Source organism: Abramis brama (assembly GCF_963993115.1).
Source record: "Abramis brama genome assembly, chromosome: 12".
In the NCBI taxonomy this organism is placed as follows: domain Eukaryota; kingdom Metazoa; phylum Chordata; class Actinopteri; order Cypriniformes; family Leuciscidae; genus Abramis; species Abramis brama.
The window spans coordinates 5,671,710-5,690,721 of NC_139974.1; the positions used below are offsets into that span (position 1 = coordinate 5,671,710).

Genomic DNA, 19,012 nt, shown 5'->3' on the forward strand with positions numbered 1-19,012 from the left:
AAGACCCCGACGCGAATATATTCGCTATAACGACCGCCTCTCTATACATTATCCCTTACATAACACAGACCGCATTCTACATTAGAATTCAACCAAGCCATGTAATAAGCATTTTTTTTTTTTTAAACCTGCTAATGCTATATAAAGTCAAGAACCTTTTGTGGAATAGAAAGGTTCTTCATGTAACCATTGATGCCAGTATACATTTTTCATTAAGTGTTGATTTGTTTTCTAAAAGATTTACTGCTGCGAAAAACAGCAGCAGTCATTTTTTTTTTTTTTTTTTAAATAATAGATTCCAGCACACTTTTTATTACGACTCCGGAGTCTGTTTATATTCATATGTAATGAGTGTAATTAAAGGCTAACTGCAGGAGAGACCACACAAAACATGTAGATGTGTCTGTGATGAATGTAGATTATACAAGTGATTACAAATATTAATACCTGAGATCTGTTGGGGAATGTTTAGTATAAATGTGTCATGTGACTAGAATGAATCTAGACAGAAAACAGCACAATAGCGCTCCTTATAGGACACACTGAGCAACTACAACAGATCTCACTCTGACTCACCAGAAACAAGTCTTTATTTTGTATAAAGTCATCAAACACAACATGTGAACATTTAAAAAATAATGACAAACAGCACAAATAAATAAATTCAGATTGTGGTTTGAGTTTGACACAGATGATCATGTGACAGGGCGTCCTGTCACCTCGTTCTAATGATCTCCAGAGTGGCTAAACGAATGATCTCATTGAAATCAAACTGAATGTATTTCCTCCAGTATCTGCGGTCGCGTCCGTACACCTGCGCTGGATAACACGGACTTCCTGCAGGAGGAGACGAGCACATGCTCAATTACTCTCAAATGAAGCCATGACGACAGGTGTGTGATTCTGACAAGATATATCTGGATATAAAAAGTCTACACACACCCGTTTATTTTTTTGATGTAAAAAATGAAACAAAAATTATATCAGAACTTTTGCACCTTTAAATGTAAAAATTACAACCTATGCAAATGCCACTGAAAAACAAGAAAAAAAGACTTTTTCACTGCAGAAGTGGCACAGATGCTGCATTTATATTAATTCACACTTCATCTTTTAACGATTAATCATGCAGCTCTAGTTTTCAACATACTCCATAATGTAAGCTTCCACTTTGTTAAAACAACAATTACGATATTATCATTGACGATACATTTCACACACCCCCCCTAGTTGAGAAAAATATCAGAAGAAAAACACACCGATGCCGTGGAAAACTCTGGCCACGGCTCGACCGGAGAACTTCTCGTCGCTGCGACCGGACAGGAAACCTCTGATGTCAGCACAGATCTGCCCTTCCCAGTCCCTCATCTGAGGACACAACACAACCAACACATGAGGATTCAGAGATATGACACGTCATAAGCATGTGCTCAATATGAAACCGTGAAAGAGTCACACCTTGCATTTGTTGAGCTCTTCCTCCTCATCCTCTTCCTCCTGGTAGTGTTTGCTCAGGTCCAGGTTTCTCCTCTTGTCAAAGTAATCGCGCAGCAGCTCTTTGAGATCGTGACTCCTGCTCTCCTCCAGATCATCCATACACTGACTGCAGTTACGGTACGAAACGCTGCACACACACACATACAGGAAGAGATATTAAAGATGATGCCATTCCCTCAAGTCAAATGTCAGTGCATGTAAAAGGCCAATCACATTTCAGTATGCAAATCTTGCAATGACTTTTGAATGCTAAATATTCTAGTCCCGTAAATGTCTTTTCTGCTCACCAAAGCAAAATTGATAAAAACTGTGGCACTTTGCTATAATTCAACTGTATAAATGATCACTTTTTAATTTATGCATTTATCAGATGCTTTTATCCAAAGCGACTTGCGATGAGATGAGCGATGTGGAGTGTGTGTTACAGTCTGACCTGCGGAAGGCTTTGAAGCAGGTTTTGAGCTGGTACAGCTGAGTCCTCTCCTGCGCCATCACTCTCCCGTGCAGAAACGCTCCGACCGCGTCCAGCTCGTCCGGCGTCAGGTCACCATACGAGCGGAAGTAGAAGGACAGCGCCGAGAACTCCACGTGGACACCGCTCCTGCCTGTGCCATACGAGCCTGAGGAGATCACAGCACACGGAACATCAGAACATACACAGCATCATAGAACAGAACACAACATCAGAAAATAGAACACAACAAAACAGAATAGAATAGAGTCAAATAGAATAAAACAGAACAGAAAGGCAGAATCGTGCCTATAGAGTGATTCAAAAATAGAATCACTAATAGAATAGCATAACAATAGAATAGAATAAAACAAAATAGAACAGAATAGAGCAAAATAAAATTGAACAGAAAAGGGTAACATAATAGAACAGAACAGAATATAACAAGAGTAAAATAAAATGGAACAGAAAAGCAAGCACACAACAATACTGTAGAATAGTAGAATAATAGAATAAAACAATATAATAGAACATAACATAATAGAACAGTAAGAGTGCAAAATAATAGAACAGAATAGAATTGTCATAACATAATAGAATAGACATTACAACAACATAAAAAACAGAATAACTATTCTGTTTTATTTTATTCTATTATGCTATGCTATTTTTAGAGTACAACATAATAGAATAGAATAAAACAATTAAAATAGAACAGAAGAGTAAAAGGGAATGGATAAGGGCAACATAACAGAATAGAGTAAAATAAAATAAAACAAAAGCACACAGCATAATAGAATAGTATAGAATAAAACAGAATAAAATATAATATAATATAGAAAAAGGGAACACAGCATAACTGAATATAACAAAACAGAATAAAGTGCAAAATAATACAATTAAACATAACAGAATAGAACAGAATAGAGTAAAAGCACAAAACATAATAGAATAGAACCAAACCAAACAGAATACAACATAATAAAATATAACAGAGGTTTGTTTTTCAGCCCACATGTTTTAAAGGGTTAGTTCACCCAAAAATGAAAATTATGTCATTAATGACTCACCCTCGTGTCACTCCAAACCCGTAAGACCTCCGTTTTCCAGTCTGTTTTCCATCCGCGTTCACGAGTCCACATTGACGCTGCTGACGTAAGACGCTGCTGACGTGTTATCTGGTGCGTCAATGTGGACTCGTGAACGCGGATGGAAAACAGACCGGAAGAGAATACAATGTTGAATAAAGTCGTAGTTTTTGTTAATTTTGGACCAAAATGTATTTTCGATGCTTCAAAACATTCTAAATAACCCACTGATGTCACATGGACTACTTTGATGATGTCTTTATTACCTTTATGGACGTGAACAGTGACACGTCCATTGACTTACAATGGAGGGACAGAAAGCTCTCGGAATAAATCTAAAATATCTTAAGATGCCTTCAGAAGAGAAACGGAGGTCTTACGGGTTTGGAGTGACACGAGGGTGAGTCATTAATGACATAATTTTCATTTTTGGGTGAACTAACCCTTTAAGTATTTATTATTTGTTTATTAAACTTCTAATCAACTCTTTATTACTGCCATAAACTCTTTTTCATGACAATTAAGGGAAGGTAAATGGATTTTTATCACAGAAGTCAGAACCATCAGAGTAAAGCTATCTGTTTGTAGATGAGTGTGTTCCTCTCACCTGAGCCCCACTGCAGCTGTCTCAGACCTCTCTTCACCAGAGGAAGCTGCCAGCCCATAGTGTCCGCCAGCTCCACCACATCAAACTCCAGAGCGTCACATGACTCCACTCGCTCCCCCGCCATGCGTTTCCTCGCCAGCGTCACAGCGACCGGAGGACACCTGAGCACATGCAGAGTTACCACACACACACACTCCGGAAAAGCTCTTATAAACCATGCTGTGAGAGTGTGACGTACAGTCTGGTGATTTTGCGCAGTTGTTGAGGACCGCCGTAACACTGCAGCTTGCAGACGGAGAGAGTCGGATGGAGAAGCTCCACCCACTGCTGAGGATGAAGCTCCAGGTAACACAACAGAGTCTCCAGACCTGAACACACACGCACACACCAATAATGAGCCATCCAGATCTTAACTGAAGACGACGCCATATTTCATTTGGAATAGTTCACACAAAAATCACAATCACTTATTTCAAATAAATGTTGTTCTTTTAAAACTTTCCATTCATCAAAGAATCCTAGTGTATTTTTATGCAATTTTTGGCAAGATCAGAATAAAATATATTGCAATAACCTGTGAGGTGGATACATATTTAATCAATTAGACGACATTCTATTCATAGATATTTTTAGGAGATCGATCCCTTCAAATATTCTCGTCTACCCTTAGATCTACTGTGTTAAAGCACTTCATCTCATGTTTTTGTAAGTCTTCTCACTCTCTTCCGTGATGTCGAGGGCCTCCACGGTCTCCTGCATGGGAATGGCTCTCTCGTGTGTGTGACATGGCCGCTGTAAACACTCGTCACTCAGTTTCAGCCCGCCGTCGCTCTCCTCGGCTGTCTGTGTTGGTTTGTTGTGCTCGTGTGGAGTGTGTGTGTGTTGTTCTGTGGGAGTCACTGTCTCGCTCCTCTGCTGGTGTGAATCAGTGTCCGCACAATCCTCCATCTCCAGCAACTCACTGTCAGATACTTCTGCAGCCTACAGGGAGGGACAGTCAGACCTCAACACAACTCACACACACATACACATACATGTACAATATATATTTGTAATTACTCAAGCTTCACCTGTTCCAAATCTCGCTGCTTCTGCTGAATCTGTCGGCATTTGCACGGAGGAAAAACCTTCTGCACCAGTTTCTTCACTGTATAATAATCCACCGTGTCTGCGTAGATGTGCCTGCGCAGCTCGTGCAAATCTGCTCCCTAAACACAAATAACAGAATAAAACAAAAAAATGCAATTATTGCAGTGTTGTTATTGTGCACTAAAATTAAAAATGTAAACTATTATAAATTGATTTTGCTAACTGAAATAAAGCTGAAGTAAAATATAAATATCAGATGACAAAATGTAAATTTTTGTGTTTTATAAACACTTTTTGTTATGCTGGCTGAAACTCTTCACATACTGATAGCAATCAATAGAAGTGGTCTAACTGTCTGAACATGTACAGTACCAGTCAAAAGTTTGGAAACAGTACTATTTTTAATGTTTTTGCAAGAAGTCTCTTATGCTCATCAAGCCTGCAGTTAAAAACAAAAAAAAACAAAAAAAACAGTAATATTATGAAATATTATTACAATTTAAAATAATGGTTCTCTTTTTTAATATACTTTAAAATGTAATTTATTTTTGTGATGCAAAGCTGAATTTTCATCAGCAAGTACTCCAGTCTTTGGTGTCTTATGATCCTTCAGAAATCATTCTAATATGATGATTTGATACTCAGTTATTATCAATGATGGAAACGGTTGTGCTGTTTAATATATTTTTTTGGAATACTTTTTTCAGGATTCATTGATGAGTAAAACGTTAACAGCATTTATTCATAAAAACAGCATTTATTCAAAATAAAAACATTTCTAACCATATAAATCGTTACCATCACCTTTTATCAATTTAACGCATTCTTGTTGAATTAAAGTACTAATTTCTTTAAAAAAAAATAGTTATTGTTCCCAAACTTTTGAACGGTAGTGTATATTGTTACAAAAGATTTCTATTCTAAATAAATACAGTTCTTTTTAACTTTTTATTCATCAAATAATCCTGAAAAAAGTATCTCAGGTTATAAAAAAATATTAAGCAGCACAACTGTTTCCAACATTGATCATAAATCAGCATATTAGAATGATTTCTGAAGGATCATAAGACACCAAAGACTGGAGTACTTGCTGATGAAAATTCAGCTTTGCATCACAAAAATAAATTACATTTTAAAGTATATTAAAAAAGAGAACCATTATTTTAAATTGTAATAATATTTCATAATATTACTGTGTTTTTTTTTTTTTTTTTTTTTTTTAACTGCAGGCTTGATGAGCATAAGAGACTTCTTTCAAAAACATTAAAAATAGTACTGTTTCCAAACTTTTGACTGGTACTGTACATGTACAGAATCTTCTGTGGAAGTCTCGGGACCAAAAAATGTTTGTCCAATCATTGCATTCGGTCCTGAGATGATCACGTCCTCACACTAGGATTTATGCGTTTCTATGTCAAAACGATCAACGCTGAAATGAATCTGCAGCAGTCAGGTGGTACAGGTCAGAGCTCTTTAAGTTGTTTATGTTCCTTAAACCTGAAATAAAATAGGTTTAAGGAACTAAAATGACTAATCCAGCACAGTCTAATTAAACATGCTTCAGGGATCAAGGATTTTGACACAGAGAACATGTTGGTGGATCTTCTCCTGATATCCTGAAATGGCCTATTTGGCAACGGGTATAAATCACCTGTTCGCATCGATTTGAAAAATGATAGAGACTTCTTTTCCCAACATTGGGACTGATTTTATGGAGTTTGTTCATGGTGTGTAGATCCCACTCTGTTTGCTATTTGTTATTAATATAGAAATGTATTATAGGTTTTAGATCCAAAGCAGCTATTGTGCAATTTCTGAGGTCTATTGATAATTCTTCTTTTACGCCAGTGTCTTACTATATTAGTATGTAAGTAACATTAAAATATTTCTACTACTCTGAAATCATGAATGAAAGTAGCACACATGCACAGACCTCTGGGTCTAGAAACAGGTGGCAGTGCGCCGGGTGTCCGTCACGTCCCGCTCGGCCAATCTCCTGCACGTAGCTCTCGAAGCTCTTGGGCATGTTGTAGTGGACGATCCCACGCACGTCCGATTTGTCCAAGCCCATCCCGAAGGCCACGGTGGCCACCACCACACGCAGCTCCCCACACATGAAGTTATTCTGCACTCGCCGCCTCTCCGACGCAGACATCCCAGCGTGGTAGGCTTCCGCGATCCACTTCAGCGGCTTACGGATCTTCTTCCTGGCTGAGTTGAGGGGGAGAAATGGCATTAACACCTCAAAATAAAGCAAATAAGCTGGAGTGTTATGCACAACAGTGATGTATCATACCCAGAGCTTTCTTCTTCCTCCCCACAGGGTTGTCGTCCTCATTGTTTGGCGCTGGTTTGGACGACTCTCTCAACATCACCCCCTGCAGGCAGGTGCGCAGCAGTGCAGCGATACGGGACGTCTCCTCTCGCCTGGTGCAGTACACGATCACCGACTCTAGAGCGCCAAAGCGTTCGCCCTTCAGCAAACACACTAGAGCCTGTTGGAGAAAACAGTTGAAAACATTAAGACATTTGTAACAGCTCTGAATTTACTGCATGAATTTATTTTATTTTTTTAACAATGCATCTTTCTGAAAGATCTCAAACCAAGTTCAAAATATTGTACCACGATGATCCATTTTTATTGAGATGTTTTATTGAATTCAATTTCATGAATTCAAAGAATAAATGTCAATTCAAGACCAGATCTGTTTTGGTGCAGATATAAAAATAAAATAAAAATCAGTGTTGTCATTGTTAACTAAAAACTTGAAAACCATTTAAAAGGTTTTTTAATAATTGAAATAAAGCTAAAAAATAAAATAAAATAAAAAGACTAATTCAAATTAATTAAAAAATAAATTAAATTACAATTAAAATTGTTGCTTTGGAAACTAACTCAAATACAATATTTTTAAGTCAAAGTACTAAAATTCAAAACTAAAAATCAAATAAAAACAAATTGAACCTTAATTTATTTATATATATATATATATAATAAAAAAATAATCAAAATAAAAAAATAATCAAAATAATACAGTTTTTCTGAATTGCTAAGACACATTTCTTGAAACCATTTTCTCACAACATTAAACAAATCCAAATTTTTAAACTAAACTCACAAAACCATTGAATTTTCTGGCAAAGACAAACAATTGCTTCAAAACCATTTCACCTGTACTCAAAATCAAACAATGCTTTCAGATCATACACACAAGTCAATAAAAAAAGCACTACAGATCATTACACTACATCAAAAAATGCAATTACATAAAAAGTAAAGTAATTGCAACTGAGTAATGTGAATATATTGTATACTTTATGCACTGCAAGTATAGTATCGTACTGAATATCGAATCGTAGGCCAATTGAATGTCTGTATATTCAGCACTTGCATAGTGTAAAAATACTGCAGTCCAAATGCAAAAGCCAAAAAGGTCAAATAAAACTCTAAATGAAAAGCATGTTACGGTACACTCACATACTGTACGTTGTGCAACTGCAAAATCAAGGTCAATGAGAGATTGATTCTGCTTCACCATAATGTCTTCCTGCTGGCTCTGGCCCGAGGACTTTGTCCACATCACAGACAATGTTATCTCTTGCCAGACAAAGGAAAAAACCTTCTAGTCTAGTCTGACACATTCAGCACTTTGACAACACTGTCCACACCTTGCTTTCTTGTCCTCTTCCTCCTCTTACACATACTATTTCTCCTCTGCCTCTCAGATTGTTTCCATATATTGTTCATATCATCAGTGCACCTGTGTCACCTGTACACTCTGAACTGGCTCATATTTCATACAGTTGGTTTGGTCACATCATTAGAAATAAGTGAGAACAATTTTGAATTGTTGTGTGTAAACTATAAAAACAGTGCTGTAGTTGTGTGTAACTTTTGCCTCTTGTGTTTAGTGTTTTGCAAGACAAATGTATCTAGGGGTGGGCGGTACACCGGCAAGGTGAGTCATCACCGGTGTGACATTGCGCCACGACATGGATTTTCTAATACCGTCAATACCGTAATAAATCAATTATGTTCCTTGAACGGCTGCATTTACATTAGGGCTGTAGTCAACCAAAGAAATGCTTAGTCGACCAAAGTCCTGTCCTGCACAACGATTAGTCGACTAAAAAAAATAAAAATAAAAAAATAAAATAAAAAAAGACGCGATGTTTTGCATTTTGATTGAACATTTATTAAACAATTGTCAGAGCATTTATAAAACAACAACGAAAAAACGTTTTTGTTTTTGTTTTATTGACACCTGGGATCCCCCGCGAAACGGTTCTCATTCGCGCTTGAATAAGGCCGGCGACACACTGGCTGCTGGCGTGAGAGTCTCAGCTGCGTTGGGTGTCTGTTTTTATTTCGGCTCCCATGTTAAAAGGTTGGAGTTTGCACACTGCCTGCGTGAGACACGCGTCTCAGGCGCGGCTCGAGCCACGCGGAAAACGCGTGCATGCTAGAAATAGATCCGACGCCTGAGTGTTCCTGCAACAAGAGTGTTCTCTGGCTAGAGCGCAGAACAGCGGAGTTTGTATGAACCGAAGTGCATGCCTGAGCTTGTATTGCTGCTGTTGCTTTGACATTGTGGAAAATAGAATAAACAAAATGTATTAGACTTTTTACCCGTTATTATTAATCTCGTTTTTAATTTAGGCAAACTTAATTTCGTTTTTTCTTTATTTAAATTTCGTTTTTCTTTATTTAAATTTTGTTTTTTCTTTATTTAAATTTCGTTTTTCTTTATTTAAATTCCGTTTTTCTTTATTTAAATTTCATTTTTTCTGTATTTAAATTTCGTTTTTCTTTATTTAAATTTCGTTTTTCTTTATTTAAATTCCGTTTTTCTTTATTTAAATTTCATTTTTTCTGTATTTAAATTTCGTTTTTTTCTTTATTTAAATTTCGTTTTTCTTTATTTAAATTTCGTTTTTTCTTTATTTAAATTTAGTTTTTCTTTAGGCCTATTTAAATTTCGTTTTTCTTTATTTAAATTTCATTTTTTCTGTATTTAAATTTCGTTTTTTTCTTTATTTAAATTTCGTTTTTCTTTATTTAAATTTCGTTTTTCTTTATTTAAATCTACCCTTTACTGTGTCAGTAATTTGTTAGTCAGAAAAATATTAGACTACCTTAAAAGTATTGCTTAATTAACAGACTGTGTGCGTTTTATATCACTAGTGCAGTGTCCGTTCTCGGAGAATATAGCCGCCCTGCTCGCGTGAGGTGCGCCGCTTCCCGCTCGCGCTGTTCTGTAGTTTACTATTAATTCTGAACGTGTCGCGTCTCGCGTGTCTGTCTATATTGCACCAAATGCGACACTGCACTCCCTTGTGAAGTCGATTGGATGAACGGTTCTCGAAATAATCAAAATGCAAACGGACAGACAGACACATAGAGATTACTACCTATATTCCTTACTGAGCACGAAGCAGCAGTGCAGCCAGCCACAGGTGCGGTTCCCGAGTGTTCTACGTGGTGCGCTAAACTGTGGCGCTGTTACAAAATAGCCTAAATTAAAGCATTTAAAGTTGTGGATAAAACATAGGCTAATTATATTTAGAATACAGTAATATATAACTGCTTATAAAGGAATAAATATCAAGGAGTAAATCAATGAAAATTTCTTTATTGGTGAAAAAAAAAAGTTATACCGTGATATTATACCGTCACCGTTCAAAAGATGAAAAATACCGTGATATTAATTTTAGGTCATATCGCCCACCCCTAAATGTATCACAGTGAGAAATGTGTTTTAATAAGTGAAAATGTGTTCAGAGTTTTGCTAAAAGAGTGCCTGAGATCTGCAAACAGTGTCTAACTGCCTTAACTTGTTTAAGGTTTTGTAGAAATAGTGATTTATTCGACAAATTGGTTTAGGCTATTGAGAATTTGGTTCAGAGAATGGAGTTTAGTGTTTTAGCGATTCTGAAAAACTGTAATAAGTACTATAACAGTATATAAATAATACTAAAATAACACTGATATTTTAGTATATATATTTATTAATGATTTATTATAGTTTATATATGTAAATAAAATAAAATTAAAACAATTATATATATTTAGCATTTCTCTTCCATTTTGAATTTTCTGGACAAACTTTTTTTCCATCTGAACTATTAGTGTGAAAATTGTCATGACACCCTGTTTTTTAGATGTGATCCGTAATGCCTAATTGTCCTGTATCTTGTGAAGACAAAATGCCACTAAACAATACTCAAATATCTACAACTGTATGACCATGATAGGTGAAATATGCCACCAAAACAACTGTAACCAGTCATCCACATAATCTATGATCCTAATAATGGCTGTTTTCAGCTAGTTGCATCTGACTTGCTCTGCGGTGCGACTGCTAACATAAAAACGCACCTGATCTTTGTCTCTGTCCATGGACACGGACAGCTGGAGGTTGTGAGGGACGGCAGCAGAGCGCACAGCGATGCCGTCCTGGTCGCTGATGTCCAGGTGTCGGGCGATGTCCAGCGCCGTGGACAGAGTGGCCGTGGCGGTGAGACCCAACAGACAACGCACGCCCAACCGATCCCTGAGCACCTACGCAACACAAACTCACATTGATTTTGCACTGATGGAATGCAGAAAACTCCAATGCATTTGAGAGACTCACCTTGCACAGTCTCAGGTAACAGGGTCGGAAGTTGTGCGACCATTCAGACACGCAGTGAGCCTCGTCGATACAGGCGAAGGCCACCGGGGGAAGCTGGTCTGCAGGCGGGAGACACCCTGACCCTGAGTGACCTCCCCCGACCAGCGCTTCAGGAGACAACAGCAGGACATGCACCTCACCGGCCTTCACCTACACACACAATAACACACATCAACTAAGACAGAATCCTGACTAGTAAAGATGCATCAAGACGTGAAAATCGAAATGTTTTGATGTGTGACGCTGTTGCTCGTCAGGTTAGGAGTTGTTATCGTTAACTAAACGAAAACTTAAAGTGGTTTATCACTATATCGTTTATTACTGTATTAAAAGACATGCTACATATAATTTAAAGAGTATTTCATATTCTTGTACCTTCTCAATGGCCGTCTCTCTCTGTTTCTTAGACATGTTGGAGTGGATGCAGGCGGCTTTCAGCTTCGACGGGAGTCCAGAAAGCTTCACAAACAATGTAAAAATGAAGCAAAAACACTTTAAACAGCTGCTCTAACCTTCCACAAGATATTTTAATCTAAATGCTCTTAATAATTTTCATCAACACAATACATCTAATTAAATAATGATTAAAACAGCAATACTGTGGCTCATTTCACTTGCTTAATAAATTAATAAGAATTCAATTCCCACTGCAGAGTCAGACGTACCTGATCGTCCATCAGAGACACCAGAGGAGACACCACCAGCGTGATGCACTTTGACCTCTGGGCGTACAGGTACGCTGGAAGCTGGTAGCACAGAGACTTTCCCATTCCAGTGGACAGAACTACCAGTGTGGACAGACCTAGACCAAAACAAAACCGCCAATAGATCAAAACACCGGCTTTACTCAGCGTTTGTGCACACTTCACTTCAGACTCAAATTCATTTAGTTTTTTTGGTTGTCTGAACAGCAAAAAAAAAACACTTTTAACATAGTTAAATCCATTTTTTGAAAGTCTCGTCAACAGCAAAAATTTGCAGAAAATCCTTTCAAATGTGGTTTGAAATGAAAATCAGGTTTTTGGGAATCTTTCTCTGTCACATATACAATGCCAGGGAAGTTAACTCTCTGGAGATGAGGTTCATGTGTTCATGTCCTCATATAAGCCCTGTTTGCAACTGGTATTAAGATGAGTTTTGGTCGATCGGATCACAAGTGGACGACACTAAAGACAGGTGTAAACGGGGTCTAAAACATTTTGAGCTTGTCCACTTTCGACCGCTTCCAGAGGAAGTTGAAAACACATTCGACTGGATTGCGTTCGTAGTGTAAACGCTCATGTGGTCGAATAGCCACAAAAGACCGTCTACTCTCCGCCTACTGAACTAATGCGTGAACATTATGGGAAGAGCTCAAGCCAGACCAGATTTAAACTTTGTCGGCTGGAGACTTAAGTTTGGTTTGAAGATGAAAAACGTACCAAGCACAATGTTCTCCCACCATTCCTGATTTTAACACACACTCACTGCGTTCGGCTGGTCTTGCGGCCGACTAAAGCTGCGTCTCTCCGCACGTTCACATGTAAATTACGTGAGCTTATTTTGTCCATTGGAGAAAAATAAAGCATTTTTATGTTTTTCTGAAAAAACACAAAAATGTACCCGCCTGTAGACCCTCCCCTCAAAGAAATTAGGGCAGAAGTGGTTGAAAGTGGACAAAAGAAACGGATTAAAACACCAGGTGTAAACGGGAATGTGTCTCCCTTGTCTACTTGTGATCCGATCGACCAAAACGCATCTTAATACCAGGTGTAAACAGTGTAACAGCAGACGCTGAAAACAACACAAGCTTCATGTGTGCTTGAAAATGTTTAGTAGACCAAACTGAGCTTCTCATTCACACAGAGACACATGGAAAATGCAGACTTGTGGGGTTTTTTTCCAACATGACACTCCACTGTCACAAGCCAAAAAAGGAAGTAAAGAAATGCAGTAATGCCTCAAGCTTCTAATAACTTCCTCCCACCTGACAGGATTCTCATGATGGCCGTCTCCTGGCCAGGCCTGAAGGACTTATAACCAAAGTCTCGGAGCGCTTCGTACACCTCTGGAGGGACATCTGTGGAAAAACACAGGAGAAGAAAGAGAATAAATAGGGACATTAGCACAGAATAAAGCTCTTATTGACCATTAAAGCTCTTAAAGTCCATTCAAGTACCTTGAACTTTCCCATCATCCTTTGGTGTGTAGAGCGGCTCCATAGGTGGAGGAGGAGCAGGCCGCTCATAATCGGGTCTGATGATGTTGAGCAGAATCTCCTCCCCTTGCTCCGCCTTCTCAGAAGAGTCCCCGGCCACAACAGGAGGAGCCACTGTGGCAAGAAAGCAAAACACTGGTTGCCATGATGTTGTTCTAAATGTTTTTGCACATTGCCATCCAGTTCCTTTGGTACTAGATATGTACTACTATGTGGAAAAATCATACAGTAAATTTCCCCAGACGAACAGTCAATGAGCACGAACAGTGCTGAGCTTCACTCTGAACTATTGCCTTAAGTCATATTGCAATATATCATGCTAGGGTGTTTTGTGACAGTTGACTACAGAAAGTATGGCATCTGTCCCAGTATGTTGACATGTGACCCATGCAGCCCCACCAATAGGCTCTGAGCGCAGAGTTCCTGTCGCCCGGGCAACTTCCTCCAGCGTGGGCAGCTCAAACTCCTCCTCCTCTACTGGGGTTTCCTGCTGTTCTGCAGAACTCACGACAGGAGCTGCAACACAAACCCAGGCACATGATATCATTAACATAATCGCATATTCATGAGAGCAGAGTCATGTGACCCGGGCAGCCTCGTCTCACCTCTTCCTTGACAGTCTCGTGCCCAGTGACCCGTCCCGCCACACTTGTAACAGCTGTCGCCCTGACGATTGAAGCCACCGAACCGGCCCCTGCCCCTCCCCCTCCCGAACCCACCGCCAAACCGTTCACCCTTCAGCTGGAACTTCTGCATGTACATCTGCAATTATAAAGCATACGTGAACTACACAATAAAAAACATTTTATAAACAGAGAGTTTCAGCATTTAATACAATTATAATATAATTTAACCATTTAAATTATTTAAATCGTTTCCTTCGGATTTACTCAATTCATGTTGGTCATACTATTGGACGGACAATAAATACACAAAAATCATATCCCTGTTTGAGAGGTTCCTAACAACATTCTTTTAGCAAATAAACAAATTTAAAAAAATATGATTTTAAAAAAAGAAAGTAAGATAGAAAGAGTGATTTGCCAAAAAATTGCCTGAAACTTAAGACGCATCAAATCTGACATCAACAATGCCACACGGCAAAAGTTTAGAGCTATGATGGAGGGAAAAGACTTCCCGCTTAAATCTATTGTAATGTAATGTAATTCTGACCACTTTTATGGTGCTTTTTTGTTCTTTTAAAGAGCTATGGAAGATATATGTTGTGACTGTGCAAAAACGGCAGCTCAAATTTATTTAAAAAATAAATCTGTATTTGTGTTTCACTGTAGAGGGTAAATCATATAGGAATTTTTGGTTAAACTTTTCATTTAAAGAAGATCTTAGATGTTCGATCTGACCTGTTTCCTCATTGCGGCCCCTCTCAAAGCAAACCCTTTGACATGGGACTTTTTCTTCAGATTGATTTTCACAAAGTTCCCATCTGTGTTTTTGGTAGGCCTGGTTCAAGATATGAATAATAATGAATCATAAAACATAAACATGTGACAACTATTGGCAAGTTTATGGTACCCACTTGACCCTGGCGGTGTTCCTCATCGTGTACGCCGCGGCTCTGGCCTCCTCCTCATCCACCTCTCCCAGCAGATTCTCCTGAGGAATCGCTCGCTTCTGGGTTTTCTTTTCCTCTGAGCTGGAAGCATCATCCTCCTCCTCGACTTTTCCTTTCCTCTTCCCTCCTTTTTTGGGCTGATCCTCCCCAGCTGCCTCTCCTTTCTTAGTTCTCCTTCTCTTTTTCACTCCGCCTTCCTGCTCCTCAGATTCATCCACATCATCGTCCCTCTGTCTTTTTCGACCTTTTGTTTTTTTGCCACCTTCGTTGGCCTGTGGTTTTTCCCCCGAGTCTTGATCTTTTTTGGCCCTGGATTTGCGTTTCTTAGTTTTTGCAGGAGATTTGGGTTCCTCTAAACACGTCTCGCCATCTCCAGTGAGAGCTGCAGTGTCTTTTTGATATACCCGTTCACCATGAGGCCCCGGGGAGCCCAATTCTGCATCCAGCACCACATTGTCCCTTACTGAAGACACTACAGGACCTTTCTGTGCTTCGTCCTCTGACAAGGCAGATTTACTCTTCTCTAATGAAGTCTTTGGGGATGTTTGACCCTGAGTTGACACGGTTTCGCTTCTAACAGTAGGTGCTAAATAACTATTATCGTTTTTCATTAGCTCTGAATTCCCCGCAACCGGTTTCTGAGGTTCCTTCACCTCATCGAAGACCTGGCAGCGTGCAAGCCAGCCACTGTCCACAGAAGAAATCCTCTTGGTCATGGACTGCCTCAGGAACTGGAGCCTTTCCACGCTCTTGTGTGCGGATCCCACAGCAGGAGACCAGGATTTGGAGGGGGTCACGGAGGGGAAGGGATCCGATGGCTCGTCCTCAAACTCAGCGCTGGCCGTGTGTACAGGAGGAGCGCTGGGGTCTGGTTGTGTGTTGGCTGACTTCGGTGTGTGAGTCTCTACGTCTGTCGGTGCTGTGCTGGAGTTTGGAGGGTCCTGCAGTGGTTTGGTTGGCGTTCGGCGAGGGGTTGTAGCTTTTTTTAGAGAAAATGATCGTTCCTAGAATTTAGCATATGCAACAATAAAATAAGAGGACAGATATTCTGCAGCCTGTTTCTCCAAATTACATTTATTACAAATTGTTTCTGTCAGATTCATTATTTGTTCAAAACAGCCATTAATATCATTATAGAATAAGTTGAGAAATGCAAGAAGTACAATACAGTAAAGATGCCATTACAACATCCTAATCAGAGTAAATATTTCTGAATATGTTTAACAATATAACAAAATGCTTTTTATAAAATTATACACTTTTTAATTAAATTATAGAGCGGTTTCCACTTATTAAGGCTGATTATTTGTAATTATCTGTATTTTGTTCAGCATGAGTTAAACATTTTCAAATTAAATGTTTAGAAAAATACTAAAATTTCGCAAAATATTGTCAAAATCAGTCATAATCAGTGGACATGTTTACCCATATAATAGGCCGTAATAAACATTAACTACTACTATATACTATTTTTTTTTTTAAAAAACATTTAGTAAAAAAATTATTTTAACTTTTTAATTACCTTTTTAATTATTACAAAATTATATATATATAAATATTTTTTATTATATATTTTTTAAATTAAAGAGATCTGTTTCCACTGATTTATTTTAATTGTATTATGTGACTATTTATTACTTATTTTATTTTTTGAAAGTACATGATAACAACAGCTGTTTGAAACAAATATTGTACTGCACATTTTCAAAAGACTAAAAAAATATATAAAGATATAGTAAGTTTTTAAGTAGTATTACACAGCTCATGATAAGTCATATTCACCTTTGTTAAAGCTCCAAGATTGTTCTTCAACTTCATGCCAAAGTACTGAGCTGAAGCTTTCAGCGTCTCTTTATCATCGGATGAGAGTTTCGGCACAGCAGCCGGCAGATTCTTCCGGTTGAGGTGAGATCCCCAGCATCCAGATCCCTTAAAACAGTGAACGCAAACATTTACTGGATCTACACATATGATCGGTTCTAATCTTCAGAAACTATAAAGACAGCTGATGATGGATGTTTAAATGAAGTAGATTCTCACAGTAGTAGATGAGTGACTGTCCGGGGGGTTTGCTGGATCTTCCACCTCTGAGCTCTTTCTTTCTTTTGCTTCTTTGAGAGAACGATATTCTTTATAAAGTTCTGCAAACACAAGAACACACAAATCAAAAATTTAACCAAACAAAACAAAGTATGAAAGCTCAATATGAACAAAGTTAACCCAACAAAATAATCTTACGTCTCGTCTCCTCTGGAGCTTTATCGATGTCATCCTTCAAAAGAAAAGATATGTTTGTACATTATGACATAAAAAGATGTCAGGCAATGACAGAATACACCCACAATAACTGACATATATATCAGTAGACAACACAAGAAAACACACAAAAAACATAACATTAAAAAACATAAGACTGAGCACATATAGCACAACAAAATAAAACACAAGACAAGGAAACCACAGATAGCATAACATACAACAACACTACACAACAATACTCGATACCTTATTGGGCTTTCTGCTGTTTGTTTGGAAGAAAGATTGTTCCCATTTCTTCAAGAGGATTTTTACATCATTGTATCGATCCATTTGGTCACTTTATCCGTGAAAACCAATAGCCTATAAATACAAACTCTAAAAGTAAAAAGAGTTTATAATTCCTTCATAGAACACACCAACATGTATTTCAGACTCGCTATAAAAAAGCATGTCAGTTATAGAGACATATGCATCTTATATAAAAGAGAATATGTATCTTATTATATAAAAGAGAGCTTATGCTTGATTCTCACTCACTAAACTGCGACTTTCCACTGAACGCGCCAAACGTCAAATCAGTGTTGAAAAAAACAATAGAGGACTTCCTCCTCTTCCGGTAATGTCATAATAAAAGTCCTCAACAAAGTGATACCATATAGACCACAATAGGCAGTGCATAACTTTATTTTATTTAAAGACAATTACAAAGTCAGATGTCCAGTTTTTCTTATTTTTATACATATATATGAATGTCAAAAAGAGACATATATTATCTGAAAACACAGAATAATGAATAGCCTACTTATAATTGAACATGAACAGACAGTTTCTTCAGTCTGGATTAAATAGGCTATACAGTTATTAAATGTCACTTTTTCCTTCATAACAGGCCACATGGTAGCTTTTGCCCATGGACATCACTCGCACAATCTCATTTGAACCCTGTGGACATTAACAAACACAAATCAATATTTCAAATCATGATCACTGGTGTATGAGATCATACGGAGCCCCTAAAGGGACGTGGTGGTGGAAAGATTTTTATGTTGGGAGATTTAAAAAAAAAAAAAATCTTTTGCGTTCCCTAGCTCGCAAAACATTGCGTTCCCCCGAGAAACTTTGCGTTCACACGCAAAACTTTTGCGTTCCCTCGCAAAGTTATTTGCGTTCCCACGCAAAACTTTTGCGTTCCCTCGCAAAGATATTTGCGTTCCCACGCAAAACCTGTTTTGAGCTCGGACAGACACTTCCTGTTTAATGTCCCGCTGGCAGTGTTTCAGAGCTCCGTACGTTAATGGAACGTTTCATAGTGTTTGAACTTGGACTCAAATATAAAGAAATGCGGTCAGTGCTTAACTAAAGGAGTTCAGTGAAGTTGGCAATATTAACATAGGCTATTCGAACTTCCCTATTCTTGAGCTAAACGTTGTTAAAACACAAACGACACCTATTTACAATCACAGTAACCTAGACAACGAGCTACAACCGAATTCTCATCAAGACGAGCTTTATAATATTAATTGTCTCTAACTAACCAGACGAATGAGAGACAAGTCCAAATAAGGGGCCGTCTGTAA

The 19,012-nt window shown here is 38.1% G+C and overlaps 1 protein-coding gene across 1 annotated transcript; it reads right to left on the bottom strand.

Annotated features, from left to right (window-relative positions):
• Positions 1–572: 572 nt before the first annotated feature.
• recql4 (RecQ helicase-like 4) lies at positions 573–17,988 on the bottom strand. The gene is made up of 25 exons (XM_084131814.1): positions 17,973–17,988; positions 17,682–17,795; positions 17,415–17,448; positions 17,217–17,317; positions 16,959–17,105; positions 15,141–16,180; positions 14,965–15,064; positions 14,209–14,365; positions 14,003–14,119; positions 13,565–13,717; positions 13,373–13,465; positions 12,072–12,208; positions 11,782–11,865; positions 11,368–11,556; positions 11,112–11,294; positions 7,029–7,227; positions 6,666–6,943; positions 4,714–4,851; positions 4,363–4,624; positions 3,882–4,011; positions 3,644–3,804; positions 1,931–2,117; positions 1,459–1,624; positions 1,260–1,368; positions 573–837 (listed from the first exon to the last, which is right to left on the bottom strand). Exons 2-25 carry the CDS (start codon positions 17,763–17,765, stop codon positions 716–718), a joined length of 4,371 nt encoding a protein of 1,456 aa, XP_083987940.1. The 5' UTR covers positions 17,766–17,795; positions 17,973–17,988; the 3' UTR covers positions 573–715.
• Between the last annotated feature and the right edge of the window lie 1,024 nt (positions 17,989–19,012).